Genomic DNA, 20,053 nt, shown 5'->3' with positions numbered 1-20,053 from the left:
CCTACCCACCTCTCCAACCTCATCTCTTCCTCATTCTTACATGCATTCTTGTCCTGCCCTTCTCCAAACATTCCCCAAACCTCTTCAACCACTGGGGTTTTGCATTTGCTGGTTCCTGCTGCAGGAACAGCAATTCTCTCTCTGTCTGGTGGCCTGGCCTTCCAGAGCCAGATCCATGACTCAGTTTGGGGAAGCTGCTCTCATCCCAGGGTTAGCCTGCCAGCATCTACTTTCCCACTGCTCCCCACCTCCTGCCAGGGGTCCAGCCATGGAGAAGTGGCAGCCTCCTGAAGGAGCCACAGGCTTCCTGGCCACTCTTCACCCTGAGATGACAGCTCAAAAGGAAGTGCCCTACCTCCTCAATTACAGCCAGCTCCTTTTCCCTCTGGCCAGCCACGTTCAGGCTGGACATTCCTCCAGCTTCGGGCAGACGGCCCATGGCTCCTTCTGCTCCCCTGACACAATTCCTGCCAACGGCTCCCATGGAGCTCAGCTTCTACCTGTGTCACCAGGTGGCCTGTGGTTGGCCAGGTTTACACCTGCTTCTTGGCCCAGGCCTCTGCTTCCCTCTTCCCACCGCCAGGCCCGGTTCACACCATTCTTTCCTCCTGGAAACACCCTCGGCCCTCGTGGGTGTCTAACCCTTGAAACTCTTACCTGGTGCCCCAACCTTCATTTCTAACAGAAGAACCAGAGATGCAAGCAGATCCAACCACAGTTTTCCCCTCCTCGATAAACCCTCACACTGCCATCATCTCGGCTGCTAAATGGAATGACTCTGGAAATACTGGAGGGGATGCTTTCAGGATGTCTAGACAGATGGGGTTGTGATAGGAATGGGGCTTAAGCCAGACAACTAACCTGCATGAGAAAACTGGGCTGGTCTTCCTGTTTCTGTCCCTCACTGCCACCCCACCCCCACCCGTTCTCAATGCAACCAGAGCGTTCTCTTCAAATGCAGGTCCCACCTCACGGCCCAAGTCCTTACCAGGGCCACATCCCTACATGGCCCGCCATTAATCACCTCTCCAACCCCATCCCCTACTACTTCCCACACCAGCCACACCAGCACCCCCGTGTGCTTCAGCATGTCGGGCACACTTCTACCCCAGGGCCCTTACACATGCTGCTCTTCTCAACACCTGGAAGACTCTTTCCTTAAATACCGACAACACAGCTCATTCTCTGACGCCTTCAAGTATCTGCCTGTGCCAGCTTCTCAGTGAGGCCTACTCTGACCACCCCAAACAAAACACACACGTGCACGTACTTCCACACATGCACACACCCACCTCCCTAGCCCCTTCCCCTGCTCTTTCTCCACAGCACTGCCACCTGAAATGCACTCATTTTATTGTCTGATGCCATATGCCTCTCCTCCTAAGACATTTCAGATCTTTGCCTTTTTCATTCACTACTGCATCAGCAACAGGTAGAACAGGGCCTGGCATGTTGGATATGACCAAGAATGAATGAATAAATGGAAGAATGAATACCCTACATTAGAGGAAGACGGCTCCTACCCACTCCCAGCCAGCTGTCACCATGCAGGACTGAAGAGCTCACACCATCACAGCTCCCTATTCTTTTGGAAGTCCAATTCCAGATTTTCCTATGTGAATTACTCAGATTTTAAATGTTGACAACTGACTCTGTTTCAAAAGCAGCGATGACAAGATCCGAGTTCCCCAGCACGACACAGCCACCTTTGCTTATGACCACGTCAGCCCTGGTTGGGGCCTCAGCTCCAGCTGGCTCTTCCTGAAGCCGCTTCCCCCGAGTGTGCGCTCACCTAGCTCCATCAGCATGCCACCCATGAGCTCCTGCACCGTGGCCACGGACACTCACAGCCGAGCACGGGAGCAGTGCCCCGCCTCCAGCCAAGGACGCAGTCACTGGGTGGCAACTTCACGACTTTTATTTGTGGTGCCTGTGCTTTGTCTCGAAAATACCTCCCCCCCCACCCCAGACAGTGTCGGGGCAGGGGCAGCAAAAAATAGAAGACGTCCCCCCCTATTGCACACGGACCCTATCTACAGGCCCGCCCGGCCGAGGCCGGCAGGACGCTTGGCACATTCTCGGATCCCTGTTCAGAAGCGGGAGGGGCGACTGGGTGGCATCACACGTGAGAGGGGACCTCCGGGCGGCCACTCCGGTCTTGGCTACTGGTCCTGGCGCTTTCTGGTCCTCGGTTCCTTCATGGTCCCGCCTCCAGCCCTGGTTCCCCCTCGGCAACGTCCCCCTACCTGGCTCAGCCTCCCGCCTCCATCCCGGCCTCGGGCGGCCCCCCTTGGCTCCTGGGGACTCTGCATTCCCCTCCCAGTCTGGAGCTCCCGAAGGGAGGTTATGGCTTCTCAGAGACTCCCCCAGGAGCCCTGTCACTCGTGTTCACGCAGGGGAAGGGGTGCATGTGGCAGAAGCAGCTGTATAAATGCGGGTGCGGGGGCAAGTCCTCCGGAGTCACTTGGAGAGTTTGCTGATGACGCGGATCAGGGCTGCATTCTCATCCTTGAGTCGCTGGTTGTCAGCCCGGAGGTCAGACAAGGCCTGTGGGATGGGACGGGGTCAGCTGGTGGCCCCGGGCAGGCTGAGCCCACGGCCCTCAGCGCCCATGATCATTCACCTTCAGCTCCTCCTCCAGCTCAGCGGCCTTTCTCTCCAGGGCCCTGCGCTCCTGCAATAAATGGGGGAGGGTGAGGGCAAGGGACTGGGGGTTGGGGAGGGCCAGAGGCTGAGCAGGGCTGAGAAGGGTGGGGAAAGGTCAAAGGACCAGGTTAGAGGGTCAGTGTGGCCTCTCCATTCACACCTGCAAAGGGCTGTAAAGCTGGGGACACGTCTGGCCCCACCCCAGCTGCCCCACTCACGAATCTCTCCAGCTCCAGAAGGGCCGGCCTCTCGGCAAAGCGCTCCTGCCTCTGGTGGGGACAGAGAAAACTCAAGGGTCAGAGAACTCTACAAATGGCAATGGCAAGGAAGGGGAGACTAGCAGGAGATGGGGGAGGGCAGTCCGGGATTCTGGCTGCGCCCCCACCCCCAACCCCCTCCCTTCTCTTACATCAGCTGCCTGCCCAGCCCTCCTTGCTCAGGTCCCACCCACCTGATGATGGAGCCCAGCTCAGACTCCACCCCTCATTGCCCCAGTTCCCCCACTCTTAGATCCTGAGTCCCCCACTCCCACACACCTCAGGGATGCCAGGGCCACCTGCAGAGCCTCACCCCAGAGCCCTCACCTGCGTGGTGCGCTCCAGCTCCACCTTGAGCTGTGCCAGCCTCAGTGTGGTTTCAGTCAGGGCTTCACGAAGTCTCTCGTTTTCACTGCGCAGCTCTGTGTAGAGCTGAGGGCACCGAAACAAAGGACATGCGGTCAGGCCCTCACTGCCTGCCACAGGTTTGTGGGGAGGGACCAGCTGCGCACAGGTGAGGTCAAGTGAAGCAGTGAGGATGCAGTGCGAGGCTGGGCAGGCTGATGGGCAGCAAGGCAGGTGTGTAAAGGCAGGCTTATGGGGCTGGTTAACGGCACCGACCCTGGGGTGGGGTGGCGAACCTTCCTAAAGCCTCCGTCAGGCTCTTCCACTTCAGGCTGGGGTTCTGGCTTGAGGTCCCGCCGCCTACGGGATGAAGGGCCGGCCTGGGGAGCGCTGGGGTGGAGGCAGGGCAGGATGTCAGGGGGTGAGCCCTGTAGCCAAGGGACAGCCCAGACCCTGCCCTGCCCACCCCGTACCTGGACTCTGGGCTGATGTCCGCTGGCTCCGCCTCCTCCCCCTGTAGGCCGGGTGGGGGTCAGCCAGATGCCCCAGGGGGTGTGCCCCTACTCCCCCGCCCCCCACCCGTGCTGAGGCCCACCCGCGGCTTTGGCTCGCCCCCTTGGGCCCACCCCTCACCTCCGCAGGCCCTCTCCGCTCCTTGCCAACTCGGCGGTGCTCCCTGGCGGCCTGTGGTCCCTGACCCTGCCCGTCAGGCGCCTCTACTGGGGGAGGGGCAAGAATCAGGAACCCCCTCTCTGTGGTGTCAGGGTCCCTGGGCCCAAGACTCCAGGTAAATGGGAAGACTGCAGTGGGGTGGGGGAGATCACGTGGGCTCAGGAGGACGACCTCCCAGAGAGCAGACCTCACCTCTCTGGGTAGGGCCGTCGGAGTTCTCCACCCCAGAGACTCGGAGCTGCCAGGGTGGGTCCTATGGGAGAGAGCAGAGGGGTCAGAGGACAAGGGCTTCCTGTAACCCCCAGTGCCCGGTCACCTGGTCTGCTGCCTCTCACCAGGCTCTGTGGGCAGGACTTCTCTGGCTCTGGGGCCTTCCCTGCCACCTTCTCTGCTTCCTTCAGGTCTGTCAGAGTCACACCCTGCAGAGAGAGGGCTTAGTCAAGGCCCCAGGGCTCAGGCCACAGCCCCTCCAGGCACCCATCCCCTCTTCCCTCAGACCCGGCAGTCCAGGCCCCCAGCCCACCCCCCCACACCTGTGTGGACCTCCGAGACTGGCGCATGAGACGAGAGCGAGCTTTCCGCTGAGATTCAGACTCCTCATCGCGCACAGGCATCTGGTAGGACCTGCGTAAAGGGCCCCTGACCTCAGGGAGGGCTCCTTTGGGGCCTGTCCCCATCCCAGGGCTGACACTCTTAGGGGAGGCAAGTTCTGCGAGGGGACTTCAACTCCCAGGAGACCCTGGGACAAACGGTCCCTTGGAAGCTCCCACCCAGAGCCCCGGGGCCTCCTGGGTAACGTAGTTGTTCCAGTGGGGGAGACAATTTCTGGGGGCCTCTTTACCTCCGGCGGTCCCGGGAGTCCACTGTGGGCACTGCAGAGGCTGCAGGGGCGGCTGGCTTCCCTGGGGATCCAGGTTCTGGAGTCCTGGAGGGAGGAGTGCAATTATCCAAGGGAGGAGGCCTGGAGCCCTCACACCTGTGTGGATTCATTCATTCAGCAAAGGTTACTCAGGCTCACGTTAGGCAGCAGGCACCCGAGAGACAGCCGTGAGCAATCGTGACAAATGACCTCTGCTGCGTGAGTCAAGTCTGAGCGGAAAGGATGCAAAATAAACAATAACCATAAAAAGATGTGATGTGATAACCATCACAATACACGTCAGGAGGGGAAAGCACACTGGGAAAGAGAAACCCAGCAAGGAGCGGGGATGGGAGGGGTGGGCATGCAGACAGGGCTGCAATGTGAGCGGTTGCCTCCAGGGGGCCTCCCAGAGAAGGGGATGTGACATGCAGACCAGAGGGAGGGCGAGCCAGAGCAAAGGCCCTGGGGCAGCGGTATGCCGCATTGGAAAAGGGACAGATGGAAGCCAGGTAGAGAGGCAACAGGAGGCCAGGTCACCACGGCCTTGTACATTTCACTGTGCATTTGATGCAACCGAAGGGAAACTGAGGCAGGGTGGTGGGGAGCAGGACCATGCCGGGACAGCAGACGGGGGTGCTTGGGATCACGCTGACAAGGCCAGAAGCCAGACCTGCCTCCCACCCGAGCAGGGCCCAGGCCCTCAGGACTCACAGGACAGAGGGCTCTGGCACCTTCCGGGAAGGGGTGGGGGTAATTCTGGCAAGACGGGGCTCCTTGGCCTGTGGAGAGAGGGACGGAGGAGGGTGTTCTCCTGGACTAGCAGGGCCTGGTCCCCTGCCCCTCACTTCACTCACCTGAGCGGAGGTCCCTTCCACACGTGAGGAGGAAGCTGAGCGCTGCAGCCCAGCCCCAGAGGCTCCCTCAGCCCCCAGCCTGTCTGTGGGGCCCAGGGCACCAGAGCTCCCCGTCTTCCGGAGGCCAAAGCGCCTAGAGAGGGGGGTCTCCTCGGGGGTCTGGGGAAACAGAAAGGTCTCAGTTGTGAAGAAAGGGTCTCTCTTCCCATTCATTTCAAATATTACCCCCAGAAGGACCAAAAAAGAACTACAACTCCCATCAGCCCCTGGGGTGGGTATAACCAGGAAAAGTAGTCAGCTGTACTATAGGATTCTGGGAACTGTAGTTTTCACCCTACCTGCCCAGACAAGAGGTTTACAGGATTCATGGGAGCCCTCCCCACCCTGAGGGTGCACAGCCTCCAGGGCATCCAGACTCACCTCAGGGCCCTTAGGGCTAGAGGGTGGCGGGGAGGAAACTCCATTGAGGGCTCTGGTTTCCGCAGGGGGTGGCTCTACTGGGTAAGAAAACGGGACCCATGAAAAGAATATGCCAGGTGCCTCTGAGACCCAGCACCCCCTCCCTCGGACCCAGGAAACCAGCCCCTCAGCCCCTCACCTGTGGTGCCTTCCTCTCTCTCGTCATCGTCCCTGTCCCCGATGGGGGGCCCCCCCGCCCCACCAGGCCGGCGCTCCTTGGACAAGTCCTGGAGGGAGGTCTTCTCTCGGCTGCTCAGGCGACACACGGAGCTCCTGGCGAGGGAGGGGGGCTGTTGGCGTCCAAGCCCCGGGCACTTCCAGCCACCCGCCCCCGGAGTAACACCCATACCTTCGGTGTTTGCTGCTAGAGGGCACCTGGGACTCCTGGCCCCGGGTCTGGGAGGCCGCCTTCTGGTTCCGCAGCTGCAGGGGAAAGGGGGCTGCTGGGGAGGAGCCAAACTCGGGGATGCCTCCTGGGCCCCACATCCCCAGTCCAGAAAGCTGCCCTGCGCTGCATGCGCTCTGGGAGGCAGGGAGGGACTGGGGACTCGACAGAGGTTTCCTGCAGATGGCCAGCTGTGCAGTGTTCATAGGAGACACCTGGGTCCCCCGTGTGCATACACCATATGCACCTCTGTAACCCTGTTCTCCCTGGGCTTCCTGCTTCCCAGCCTCTGGTCTCATCCCCAGAGGGGTCTCCCAACCTTCCAGGGGCAACCAGCTCAAACTTCTCCCGGCCCCTGAGCACCTGGCCACATGCCTGGCCAGCTCATATCCTCCCTGAGCTCACACAGCAGATTCAGGACAGCTGGAGTCTGAGCCCAGGTCCACCCCTTCACTCTCTACTCCCTGTTTTTCCAGAAACAAGGCCCCGCCCAGAGCTAGGTGGGAGGCACCCCAGGGGTGAGGAGGCCCAGCCTGGGCCTGGGCAGACTACCCACCTGCAGCCCAAGATCCATCTGGACCCAGGTCCCGCCTCCCAGAGCTGCCCAACTGTGCCCTCCTCACGCCCTCCACTGGGTCTCAGTCACCAGTGGGAATGGGCAGGTCCCCAGGGCAGTGGCACTGGGGAATCGAGGGACCCGAGGCCCTCCCTCCCCACCTCTGGAGGAGCTGACGGGAGGGGAGGGGTCCCTGAGACTCACGTCCTCCTGCTTCTGGGCTAGCTCCTCCAACAGGCTCAGCACCTCCTCGTCAGCCAGGTCACAGGGACGCTGCCCCTGTGGGGAAGGGGAGAAGAGGCAGATGGTGAAGGAAGTGTGGAGGTTTTCCCATCACCCCCACACCCGTCCCAAGTGGGACTGAGGCCCTCACCGCATGGGTCAGCGAGTCCATGCCCCCACCGTGCTCGGCCAGCAGGCGGCAGGCGTCCTCCACGCCCCAGTGGGCCGCCGCATGCAGCGGGGTCCAGCCGTCCCCATCCCGGAGCTCAGGGTCATAGCCAGCCTGGAGGAGCAGCCTGGGGGCCAGACAGGCTCAGGGTCAAGGACCAGGAGAGAGGTCTGGGCCAAGGGCTGTGGTGACAGTGCGAGAAAAGCATCCTGGGCCAGGTGGTAGCAGGACCACTGTCCCGAGCCCCTCCCCACAAGGGTCTCCTGTGCCACAGCTCTGACCTCTGCCCTGGCCCGGCAGTGGCCTCTGGTACCCAGCTCCTTGTACCTGTAGGTGGAGGGGGGAGCCCCAAGCCCATGAAAAGGGTGAGACCCCAGAAGCAGCGGCCGGGACTGCAATGTCCCAGGAACCCGGCAGCTGGGAGCACTGGTTCTCAGCCAGAGCCATGCTGTCCCAGAGGCAGCTGGCAGTGTCTGGGGACCATTCTGCCTGTCACAACTTAGGGGTGGGCCCTAGCAGCACCGAGTGGGCTGGTGCTGGGGATGCTGCTCCACTTCCCACAGTGCAGAGCACAGCCCCCCAGCAAAGGACAATCTGGTCCAAGTACCACGAGTGCCGAGGCTGAGGGCTCCGATGTCCTTCTCCAGGAGATATTTGTCCCAAGACCACAAAGTTCAGGGAAAAGCAGGGTTACAAGTCCAGACAGAGCAAGCCTGCAAACTCAGCCTGGGGCAGACAGGCCTGCTTTAGGGAGCTGGAGTGAGGCTCTTTGTCAGTGAGACAGAGCTAAAGCAAGGCAGAAAAACACGGAGAGGAGATGGTTTATAAAAACCTCGTTAAACAGAAGATCCTCTCGGTGGCCCTGCCGACCGGGTCACACACATGCCCCCCAAGCTCTCTCTGCTCCAGCCCTGCTGGGTGTCCTGCTATTTCCCCAGAAGTGCCCCGGCCTCAGGTCCTGCAATTGCTGTTTTCTACCTCGTGGGTGTTCCTGGGGCACCACAGCATTTCACCTGGGGCTTGTAATTTTTATAAGATTTTATTTATTTATTTTTAAAGGGGAACGAAGAGAGAGAAACATCAAATAAATGTGTGGTTGCCTCTCATGCGCCCCCAACTGGGGACCTGGCCCACAACCCAGGCATGTGCCCTGCCTGGGAATCAAACTGACGGCCCTTTGGTTCACAGACCAGCACTCCATCCACTGAGCCACACCAGCCAGGGCAGACTGGGGCTTTTGCTGTAACAGGGATGAGGCACTCGGCTTCAGGAGCAAGTGCTAAGCAGCTGGGGCACACGCCGGGGCTGTCAGGGGTCATCCTAGATGCCTCACCAGAAAACCTGCCTTGGCAGTCTCATGGAGGGGAACAGAGATGACGGGGTTCATCCCGACTCCATTTTTCATGCTAAAAATAAATGTAATGTCACAAAAGAGAGGGGGGATGGAGTGAGCGGGGAGCCTGAGAATACGAACAGGAAGGGCTGCTCCAACAGAAGGGGGTGGGGCGCCGAGTGTGGGCGGGACCAAAGTGAATGACAGACATAGAGAGTTCGCAGTAACAACTTCAACTACACACACCAAACAACCCAGCCTCAAGACACGTAGCAGAAATTCACAGAACCAGGAGGAGGAATGAGCAAAATCCACCATCGTGCAGTGTTTGTTTTTGTTTCTGTTTTTTTTTTTTTAAATCACACTTCTTGTATTAACCAACAGAAGAAGCAGATGGGGGAAGAAAACCACTAGGGACATGGATTTAAATAGCAAGCATGACTGTGAGGTTGACCTAATAACCCACTTACAACACTATGCCTGATGACACAATTCTTTTCCGCCTTACTTATACGAGGGGAAAAATAAAGTAGACTTCACAACAAATTTCAGGAATCTGGACCTACACAGAGCCCCATTCTCTGACCACAGTGCACGTCAGCCAGGAAACACGTAATGAAACAATGACTAGGAAATCCCACATATTTGGAAATGAAGAACGAAATTCTAAATAATCCATGGGTCAAAGAAAAATTACACGTTGGTAAGTGCTTTAACCTGGATGACAATGAAAAAGCCTACCCATCAAGACATGTGGATGCAGCTAAGGCTATATTTGAAAGCAAATACATGGCCTTAAGTACATACATTAAGAAAGAATGGGCCCTGGCTTGTGTAGCTCTGTGGATTGAGTGCTGGCCTACAAACCAAAGGGTCACTGGCTCGATTCCCAGACAGGGCATATTCCTGGGTTGCGGGCCGGGTCCCCAGTACTACACACTGATGTTTCTTTCCCTCTTTCTCCCTCCCTCTCCCTCTCTCTAAAAATAAATAAATAAAACCTTTAAAAAAAAGGAAGAATGAGAATGGTCGAAATCCACAGGAAGGTGTAAGACAATGAGAAAGAGGAGACTGGCCCCACAGAAGGAGCAGGGGAAAGGGAGGGTCCTCGCAAGCCCAGCTCACCTCATCACTTCAATGTAGCCCTTGGCGGCGGCCACATGCAGGGCAGAGGCCCCCGTGCGGGGGTGCCGCGCCTCAGGCATGGCACCCCCATTCAGCCAGCACCTTGTGTCGTGAAGTAGCAATTCCTCTTCGGCCCGTTTGGCTGCCTCCACATCTACACCTGGGAGGATGAGAAGGGGTAACAGGTGAGACTGGCAGCCCAAGGGCCAGGAAGAGTAGCTCACCCTGCGCCCTGCCCTGTCCCTCTCCGTCCATGTGGCTCTCTGGGACTCAGAGGACCTGCACCGGCTCAGCAACTTCCCATGCTCTGTGCAGTCCTGAGTTCCCCTAAGGGTCTCCGGGTCTCAGCGGTGGGCTGGGAGAATGGAAACTGCAGGCATTTTCTAGTTTGAACCAAAATATCACCTTCCTCATTATTTTTAAGTATAAAAACCTGAAGTTTGTTGAGCAAAGCCAGCATCTGACTGCATCGAACTCTTCCTGTCACTGCAGACGCAATCCTTAGCCCACCACTGTCACGCATCTTGCCACCATTATCACTGTGATCACTCATGAGTAGGACAAACCAAGCAAAAAGCCACTGACCAAAGTGTCTGTAGGTGGGGGGCGGGAGAACGGGAACACCTTTCCTCCCCAGGGCTGATCCTTGTTCTCAGCTACGTCAGCACTTAAAACTATCTGGCCCCCTCGTTAGTCAATGCTGTTGCAGCCAATCAGCTCCATGGAAAGCTGGGCTGCACTTCAGGGTGGAAAAGGCAAGGCATGGCTTCAAATAAAATATCAAGTTGATTTTGGATCAAAACAGCCTACTCAGGGCTGTGGATGTTATGGAAAATCTATATTCTTTGGCCTGTGAAACCATTGAGACAGGACTCAAAACTGGTCTCTCCTAGGGAATGCTCTATCTTTTTCCTGGGCAGTTTATTTCTGCCTCTTATTTTCTTCAACTGTGCAAACTTCCCACACTTGTCAAAGTGCCATGTGGGGCTGAGCTGTCCTGCACGGTGGCTGTGGGCCCAAGGGGCCACTGAGCAGCCCCAATGTAGCCAGTCTGGGCTTAGAAGTGTTGTAAACATAAGAAAACACACATGCTGGATTTGGGGGTCTGAAACAAAGTGTGCAGTAATGCATAAATAACTTTCTTTGTATTGATCACATGTTGAAATGATGTTTTGGACATATTGGGTTAAGGAATATAGTAATAAACTTAATTTCACCTGGGTTTATTTTTTTACTTATTTAAATGTACCTACCAATTTGCTTTTAAAAATGTGTATTCTGTTTTAACCGTACTGCAAAGGCTGCAAACTTGGGCCCTGTGAACTCAATCCCCAGCATACCCGGCTGAGGACCAAATCCATCCAAATCCAGGCTTCGCGTTGGCGCCACCTGCTGGCACCTGGACATAACGGCCAAAGGAGGCACCACCTTGGGACTCCCAGCAGGCGGGGCAGACAGTGGCAGCTATTCCAGGAATGTCTAGTTGGTGAGGGCCCATCTCCTGGGCCCGGTCTGGAGTGGAGAGGCCTGGGGTGTGCTGGGGACTCAGGCACCGGCCCTCCCCCTCCCCCTCCGCCACTTCCTTAAAGGGGATCCCCTGCCTCCAAGGCCATCACAGCTGAACGTGCCAGTTGAGGGAGGGGAAAGGCCAAGCTCACCGACTTTAAAATGTTGTTTTTAGCGGAGATCTGCCTGTGTGCACTGACAGAGCTCGTCAAGGGCTGACAAACTACAGCCCGAGAGTACAGGCCACGGGTTTGTGTGTGTGATGGTGTGAAGCAAAGGTAACGCCAAATTTTCACCGATGGCGCTACTTTAAAGCCTACACCTCTGCGGCAGTTAGCACATGCGCAATGGTGCGCCGCCATTGTACTAGCTGGTTACAATACCTCATAACCGGTCAGCGCTCACTCCACGGGCACGGCCCCGCCTGGGCCCCTGCAACCACCAAGCCATTTCCCATCACTGTGGACGTGCCTCTGTTTATAAACAGCCAAAGGAGGCACCACCTTGGGACTCCCAGCAGGCGGGGCAGACAGTGGCAGCTATTCCAGGAATGTCTAAGAAAATTTGGTGTTACCTTTGCTTCACACCACTGGGACACAGCCGCGCTCATGCACTGACACTCAGTCCCTGCTGTGTCCCCCACTGTGACGGCAGGTGGGGAGAGTGCCCCACACCTGACAGGACACCCCACAGAGCCATCCACCTCCAGAACCCTTCGCCTAACACAACTCTGTCCCCATTAAACAATGCCCCCTGACCCCAGTCACCCCTGTTCTGCTTCATCCCTGTGAATCCGGCTACTGGGAACCTCACATAAATGGAGTCACACTCTATCTGCGTTTCTGTGACTGGCTTCTCCCACTCAGCACAATGTCCCGTAAGGTTCATCCATGTCTGACGTCCCCTCCTTTTCAGGCTGAGCAACGTTCCATGGTGTGGCGGGGCCACATCTCGTCCATTCACCCGATGATGGACACTCAGGGTGCATCCACGCAGCTGTGAATGTAGGTGACCTGAGCCGGGCTGTGATGGGATTCGGGTCCTTGAAAAGGGTGATGCCTAATTTGGCACTCAGCCCACTGCACCAGAGGCCTTCACGCTGGACGAGAGCTGTCCTCAGGAAAACTGGCTGAGCGGACCAGCCTCTCTCAGTGACCAGTGACCAGCAGCCTGGTCGTGAGAGACAGACAGCAAGGGAGGCGGGGCAGCAGGGGGGACAGCCATGCTTGAGAAAGAAGCAGCAGCCTCGCTCTGGGCAGCGTCCACACCGCTGACCACACCTTCCTTCCCTGAGTGTTCAGCCTCTGTCCACCTCCGTGTCCTGAGCCTGCTGTGTATGGCTGCCAGGGTCAGACAGCGCCCAGCACCTGTCTGGAGGTGCAGCATGCTGGAGGGCTCTCCGCCTTCCAGGTGTGTCCTCCATGGGGCGAAAGCCGCCACCCTCCTTGCAGCTTCAGTGCAGCCTGAACTCCGGGCTCTGCCAAGGCGTCTGTGTGAGGGCGAGGGTCGAGCAGCCACGCCGGCAGAGGCCTCCAATTTCAGAGAAGCAGCATCCTGCCCCAGCAGCGCGGCCTAGAGTCCTGCCAGCCAACTGTCCCCCCCATTTCTCCTCCCCCCACAGACGCCTCAGGGAGCACAGGCCCTCTGAGAAGCTGACATGCTCGAAGGGTGGTCCTTGCAGCAAAACCCAGGATGTCTGAGAGTTTACAGACGCCCCAGAAGCAACCTCCACACACCGCCCCATGGATCGCCTTCTATCCCAAAGGAAGACGCACCTGGCTGACACCCTGAACGAACACCCCGAATGAAGTTCAAGGTGAACTTCACCAGGCACAGGGCAGACCGACAGGACCTAGTCTCTCAGAGTGACCCTGGGTCCTGAGCCAGATATGGCCCCACGCCCTGCAGATGACAGTGGTTCCCGACGCCGCCCACAGAGCAACCACGTCACACCCCACACGGCTCCTGGGAGAGTGTCCTTGCTCTGGGGAACACTGGCCCCTGTGTCCGGCGGAGGCCTCAGTGTCAGTGACACGTTCTCAGAATGCTTCGGGAAAGACAGGGAGGCAGCCAGGAAGGGAGAGAAAGGAAAAGAGGCAGATCTACCCAGGGGGTGGAGGAGGGGGAGGAGGGCCCACAAAAATGTGCCCGAGAGATACAGAACTGATGAGTCGCTATTCCATCCACATGAAACGTCCCAACCTGGCACACCCACAGACAGAGAAGGCTGGGGGGGTGGCGGTTCCCTGGGGCAAGGGCAGCAGGAATCAGGGTGATGGCTGGAGGGTGCGGGCTGCTCTCCATGGGATCAGAATCACCGGCCCCGAGGCGGCACTGGTGAGCAGCCACTAAGAGGTGAGCTGTGCAGACCGTGAATCGTACCCACATGAATTGTGCTCGAACAGCCCAGCCACAGTACCGGGGAACCTCCGGGAAGGTCGCAACAGCTCTCTGAGTATCAAGTTTACCCAGATGAGACATCAAGGGAGAGGAGGGAGTCCCCCGGCTCTGCCTCTGCTTCCCTCACTCCCCCACCTGAACCACAGCAGGGCTCCTGGGCCCCAGACGCACCCCCCCACTCCCCTACCCCCACCAAGGCCAGGCCCTGACCAGTCCCATTCTGGCCTGCACCAGGGCACCTGGCCGGACCCTGCCCGCCACCCCGGGTGGCACTGCCACGTCCTCCGTCACCCACAGGGCAAGGGTGCTGACCCAAGAAGCCGGACACCGGCAGCTACACTCGCCACCCAGGGCCCCGGCAGGTTTGCCATGGGCATCATCTCGAGCCCGTGTCCTCTCGCCCACCTGCCCTGCACCCTCTGCTTCCAGGGCGGCCAGGCTGCATGGGTCCGCCCTACGAGCCCTCACGTCAACTCCTTCTAGACAGCTATTTTTAGAGGGGTGTGTGTGTGTGTGTGTGTGTGTGTGAACCTTCTAGAAGCAACGCACTCTCTCCTCAGGAAAATGAACATGGCCAGCCACATAGCGGGGTTCTGGGTCCCCTGCAAAGGACCCCTGGGGTTCAGTGATCCTGAGCTTGGGGAGCCAGTCCCCTGGGAAGCTTGCATCCTGCTCCCTGCAGCAGACACCCCTGAACACGCCTGCACTGGAGGGCCCACATCTCTCTCTCCTCACAGAGCTCCGGATGAGCCACCAGCCCCCTTAACCACCGCACCCCCACCCCACCCTGCAACGTCCTCAGTTACTCGGAGGATAAAATGACATTTGGGTCCATGTCAGTCTGAGCTCTAATTCTGTGCCCAGTGGTGGCACAAACTCTTCACATGATCACTCATTTACGGTGTCACGCAACCTTGGGAGTAGGTACTTATACCCCCATTTCCCAGGTATGGACACTGAGGCACACCGAGTCCTAGGAAATGGGGGTGAGGGCCGGCCTCCAAGTCCCAACAGGCTGATTCCCACGCTCTGCACCTGGAGGCCACGGGGAGGAGGACCCCACCCCCAGCAGCAGCCGGGACCCACCTCGGTGGGCGATCTCCGCCTTCAGGAGTCCCTCCATGGTGTCCGACTCAGCCAGGTCCAGGGGCAGGTCCCCATCGCTGTTGACAGCGGCGATGTTGGCCCCGTGGCTCAGCAGATACCTGGGGGTGGGAGGAGTTCAGGGCTCAGGGGTCAGGGTCCGAGGCCCGGCCATTCTGTAAGGCCCTGCCCACCTCCCCCCGCCTCACCTGGCGATGTCCAGGTAGCCGCAGGAGGCGGCCACATGCAGGGGTGTCCAGCCCTCGTTGTCCGCCTGGTTCACCGTGGCGCCCTGCTCCACCAGAAAGCGCACCACCTCCAGGTTCTCGTCAATACAGGCCTGGGGGGAGGGGGCGGGGCCGTCAGCGCTCCCTCAGCCGGACCCCACACGACCGTCAGGCAGGGACCTCTGGGCAGATCCAGGGGCCGAGCAGCCATGAAATCCAAAGAAGCGACCCCACTGGCCCTGGGACATGCCCTGAAAGGCAGCAGCCCAGAGCCTGGAGGCCCCTCCAGCCACCCAGCTGTCTGCAGCACCCCTGGGCTCCCAAAGGTTAGGAGAGCCGGGCATCCGGAGCTCAGTGGAGACCATGAGGACAGGGGGTCTCAGCTTTCTGCAAATCGGAACCAGACAGAGAAGAGAGGGGTGCTTCTAACACACATGCAGGAATCCTGGTTAGAGTCACCTGCCCCACAGTCACCGACAACCGGATGGATGGGGCTTCCACAATGGGTTGAAGGGAAGAGGCCCGGCCCCTCCTCCCTCAGACCCAGCAGGTATGCTCCAGGAACCCACCGTGGCCCTGCCTCGTGCCCTGAGGGGCCCCTGTGGGCAGAGTGAGGGTCCAGGGCAGGACTCCTACAGAGGGACAGGCTGTGTCAGCGTGGGCCCAGGGCCTGGGCTGGAGGAGCTGCAGCTCCCGCGCACCAAGGACCTACTTTGCACAGGGTGCTGGGCCCAGGGGCTGGGTGGGCACCGTCCCACTCCTCCTGCCCTCGGGACTCCATTTCCCAAAGAAGGAATCAAAGCTCCAGAGAGAAAAGCCCCACGGTGCCCACAAACATGGGGTGCGTCCGAGGGAGGCAGTGGACCTGGACCCCTGGGTCCTTGGGGTAAATTAACCCCCTCAAAAGCTGCCCATCGGCAGAAGGGGGAGGAAGCTGCAAGGGCCAAGAACATTAAGTCATGGAAACTCAGGCTGTGAGAGGGGGGCCACACGTGCCCTGGGAACGGGATGAACTCTGGGCTCCGTTTATTTCCACCCGGTTGTCATGGTGACGGGGGAGGGGGGTGAGGAGGGAGATGGGCCTTTCCCTTTCAAGGACCTGGCCCAGCACAGGCATCCGTGTGAAAGATGCCTGGGGCCTGGGCACCAGGGACCCAAGAATCCAGGCCCCAGCCCCTCCTCCCTCAGGCCTGGTCCCCAGAAAAGGTCCCCAGCACCCCCTCATTCTGACCTAAGAATTCTGGCTCCCAGTCCTTCCTACTGACCCAGACCTCAGACCCTCCTGCTAATCCAGACCCCTAGCCACGAAATCACGAAGCAACTTTAGGGAGGAGGAGAGTATACCGACCAGGCTGAGCCTTGAGAATGCCCAGGGACACTAGCAGGGTTGGGGACTGGTGCTTGGGGACCCGCCGGGGCAGGATTCAGAACAGAAACCACGGCCCTAGGCCTCACCTAGACAGAGGGGCAGCCATCCCAGTCTGCCCAGGGCTGGGGGCTTCCAGGGCCCTGGGGCATCTGGTGCTGAAACCAGGCCCATGTTCAGCAAACCAGCATGACCTGGTGACCCCCACTGGCTGGCCACCAGACCTGAGACAGAAACTTCTCCTCCCTGAACCTGGGGTGCCCTAAAACCCTTTGGGCTGCCCGAGAGCCCTGGCAGCAAGTTCACCAAGCGGTGGCTTGAAGTGGGAGAGGGATCCCACCTGAATCACAGCGTGCCAGGCTAGAGGGGCCTTCTGCAGGGTCCAGGCCAAGGGGGCTGCTGGGTAATAGGGCCTGGACTGAAGAGCAGGGCCAGGAGCCCCTTACAGAAGGTCCAGCAGAGCCAGGAGTGGGGAGAGTGGCAGAAGACAGGGAGCACTGAAGCCTGAGGGGACGACCCTCTCATGGTCTGGCCAACCTCTGAGACCCTACATGGCCTCAGGGAAGTGGGATTCTACTCCAGGTGGAAGAAAATGTCCCAGGTGGCACTAGGCCCTCTGCAAGGGACAAGCCTGGGGGTGGGGAAAGAATGCAGAGAGGAGGAACACTCAGCCAGGGGGAGAGACTCCCCACTGACCCCCCAGGCTGCTTCCTGTAGGCAGCTGGCACACACACAACCTCCCCCTTCACCAGCGCCCTGCTGGGGAGGGCCTGGTGACCGACCCCATTTTACAGACTAGAACACTGAGGCACAGAGGGAAAAGATACTAACTCAAGGTCACAGCACTGAGAAGCTGAGATCAGAACTCAGGGATACTCTATTTCCTGAACCGCTCCTCCTCCTAAAAGGTGGACCTCTCCAAGCATTCCCCCTACCCCGTCACCCTGCCAAGCCCCTTCCCAGGGTCCTCTCTGGCTGTGTCAGCAACTAAGCTCCAGGGGTTCTGGCTGGGGCTGGATCAATATCAGAGGAGCAGGGATGGCGGAGGGGATGGAGGCTCTCCTGTGTGGCCAGTCCTGGCCCTGGTGATCCCACTGCAGAGCATTGCGAGGAGAAGAGATAAAATTACCCAGCACCAGAGAGACCCTGGGGCACAAGTGGCCTGGTTTCGGACACTGGAGGCAACAACCAGGGTGGTAGAGAAAAGCACAGGGCCCAGGTTGAGGAGGGAGTGGACGAACAAGCCTCAGGAAGATAACATGACAGAAGGCTAGGAGATGACACAGCCTGTGGGAGGGAGAAGCCGGCCAACTCCACAGAAGGAGAGGCTATCTGGGCAGAGAAAGCAAGATGACCAGAGGATGAGGAGGTGGCTCAAAGCCAGGAAGAGGTGGGTGCTTTGAGGGAGTTCAGAAGAAGGGTGATGATGCAGACCTCGCCTGGGCACAGGGAGAGAGGGGAAAGTCAGGAGGAGGCGCCTGCAGGAGAAACATCCCTAGGAGAGGGCGTCGTGTGGGAGGCAAGAGGTGGCATTAGCCCAGAAGGAGAATTAAGAGGACGTGGGAGTGGAGGGCAACGGGGTGATCCAGGCAAGCGAAGCTTCCACTTCAAAGGTGCAGAGCCTAGAAGGCAGCATGGACATTCGTTCAGAGAAGCGCATCCTTAGTCAGCAACAGATGGCACAGACGAAGGGGGAGAAAGAGTAGGGAAAGGGAGAAACCTGAAAGGCATAAAAGGGTCCGGGCCTCGTCACAGAGGTGGCCCAGGGCAGGGACCAGGGGAGGAGGAAGCAGAGGCACAGGAGGGAGGATGCTCCTCCGTGAAAGTGGTACCTGCCTAGAAGGCAGCAACAGGGGGCAAGCGGCAGTACCAGTGTTGCAGAAGAGATGGCACAGACTCAGGACAGCGTGGCAGCATTTGATGGCAGAGGAGAGGTGGCACCAGTGGGGGTGGCACAGGCGACACTCGTAAAGGGCGCTCAGGGTCGGGCGAGGACACCGCGAAGTGACAAGACCAGGACCAGTGAGATAGAATGGACTGAGGCCGTCAGCGACGGTTGGGGTCCCGGAGAGGGAGGCGAACGACGGTAAAGGCCAGGGCCAGTTCAAGTGGCTCAGGGCTGGAGAGGGGAGCTCGAGGTGCGTGGGGTGGAAAAAGGGGCTCAGACAGGGAGTCAACCCAGGATAGCAAGGTCTGGCATTGCCGGTGCAGACCTGGAGGAGGGAGGGCGGTGGCGCAGAGCGAGGTGACCAAGGCCCGGGGAGGGGCGGGGGCGCTGACCTGGTGCAGGGCGCTGATTCCGTCGGCGTTGGTGGAATCAAGCACGGCGCGGGCGGGCGACGGAGCGGAGGGGTCGAGCTCGGCATCGGGGCTGGGGTCCGCCGCGCGTAGCATCAGACGCGCCTCGTCCAGGTCGCCGCACGCGCAGGCCGCCAGGAACTCGGCAGCGCGCTCAAAACGCACGGTGCGGACGCGCCGCTCCCCGGGGCCCGGTTCCGAGCCCGCCCGCGCCCCCCACTGCCGCAGCTGCTCCCGCCGCCGCTCGCGGGCTGCCGCCGCCCCTGCCCCCGGGCCCGCCCCCGGGCCATCCTCGCCCGACATCGCGTCGCTCGCCCGCTCCGTGAGCGAGGGAGCGAGCGAGCGAGCGCCGAGCCCCAGCCGCCGCCGCCCGCCCCGGGGCCGCCGGGAACTGCCGCTCTCCTCCCACCGCCCGCCAGAGGATCTGCCGGCCCCCGCCCAGCGCTTGGCGTCACCTCGCCACCCCGGGGCTCTCTGGGAAATGCAGTCCGCAGGCCAAAGAGAACCGCAGGGAACGCTGGGCAGTAGAGTCTCTATCAGGTAGACGTTGCTAATGGCTATATTCCAGCCTCTATCTGGCCAAAGGCACCCTGGAAAGTCCGGTGCTCTCAGGAGTCAAATGGAAATCTAATTGAGGGGATGGGCCGGGGAACTCTAGGCAATGGAGTCTGTAGCCCGGAGGTGTGTACCCCAGGGCAAGCTGGGAAATGTAGTTGATAGTATCTGGGGGCCGAAACCTGGTAGGAAAAGGGACTCTACAGCGCGGGAGTCCTAAAAGATAGAGAACAAATTTTTCCATACACCTTATCAGTTTTCTACACCCCAACTAATTTATGTATTATGTGGTCTGTCTGCTCCCTTCAACCAGAAATAAGCTGCAGGAGGACAGCGAATTTGTCCTCTGCGTGCACTCTTTGCTCCCAGTGTCTATAACGGAGCCTCATAGTACGCGATGGAAATGTTTCTGAATGAATGAATGAGTAGATTCCCTAGGTCGTGGGAAACGCAGGGCACCATGGGAAATTGAGTCCGCAACCTCTAAATCTTTCAACACATTTACTGTCCTAGCGTCTGGGGGCGGAGTGGGGGGTGGCCCCCAGGGCATGCTGGGAAATTGAGTTTGTGGTACAAAGTTCAAGGAGGTTGGCCAACAGCCTAGGGTCATGCTGGGAAATGTAGTTCGCAGGACCACGCCCCTAAAGGCTCAGCGAGTCCTAAGCAGATCCCCACAATACTCCAAGATATAAGGCTCAATGGCAAGAAAAGTCAAAAGTCCATGATGATAACT

The 20,053-nt window shown here is 59.1% G+C and overlaps 1 protein-coding gene across 6 annotated transcripts; it reads right to left on the bottom strand.

Moving 5' to 3' along the window:
• Positions 1 to 1,900: 1,900 nt before the first annotated feature.
• On the bottom strand, positions 1,901 to 19,168 carry PPP1R12C (protein phosphatase 1 regulatory subunit 12C). Of its 6 annotated transcripts, none has more exons than XM_045830287.1 (22): positions 18,748 to 19,168; positions 15,084 to 15,214; positions 14,878 to 14,996; positions 9,886 to 10,045; positions 7,410 to 7,554; positions 7,241 to 7,315; positions 6,445 to 6,518; positions 6,235 to 6,368; positions 6,057 to 6,130; positions 5,637 to 5,795; positions 5,494 to 5,561; positions 4,762 to 4,896; positions 4,454 to 4,544; positions 4,256 to 4,339; positions 4,113 to 4,173; positions 3,882 to 3,964; positions 3,722 to 3,762; positions 3,545 to 3,638; positions 3,231 to 3,335; positions 2,865 to 2,915; positions 2,624 to 2,674; positions 1,901 to 2,547 (listed from the first exon to the last, which is right to left on the bottom strand). In XM_045830287.1, exons 1-22 carry the CDS (start codon positions 19,066 to 19,068, stop codon positions 2,461 to 2,463), a joined length of 2,343 nt encoding a protein of 780 aa, XP_045686243.1. In that variant the 5' UTR covers positions 19,069 to 19,168; the 3' UTR covers positions 1,901 to 2,460. The 6 variants fall into 6 exon arrangements, with proteins under 6 accessions (XP_045686243.1, XP_045686239.1, XP_045686241.1 ...); XM_045830283.1 differs by having other exon boundaries at positions 3,882 to 3,967; positions 18,748 to 19,167; XM_045830285.1 differs by having other exon boundaries at positions 6,057 to 6,133; positions 18,748 to 19,166.
• Positions 19,169 to 20,053: the final 885 nt, after the last annotated feature.

The sequence above is a fragment of the Phyllostomus hastatus genome, unplaced genomic scaffold (assembly GCF_019186645.2).
Source record: "Phyllostomus hastatus isolate PE091 unplaced genomic scaffold, TTU_PhHast_1.1 phas_contig_151, whole genome shotgun sequence".
In the NCBI taxonomy this organism is placed as follows: domain Eukaryota; kingdom Metazoa; phylum Chordata; class Mammalia; order Chiroptera; family Phyllostomidae; genus Phyllostomus; species Phyllostomus hastatus.
This window is presented reverse-complemented; position numbering and strand designations above follow the sequence as displayed.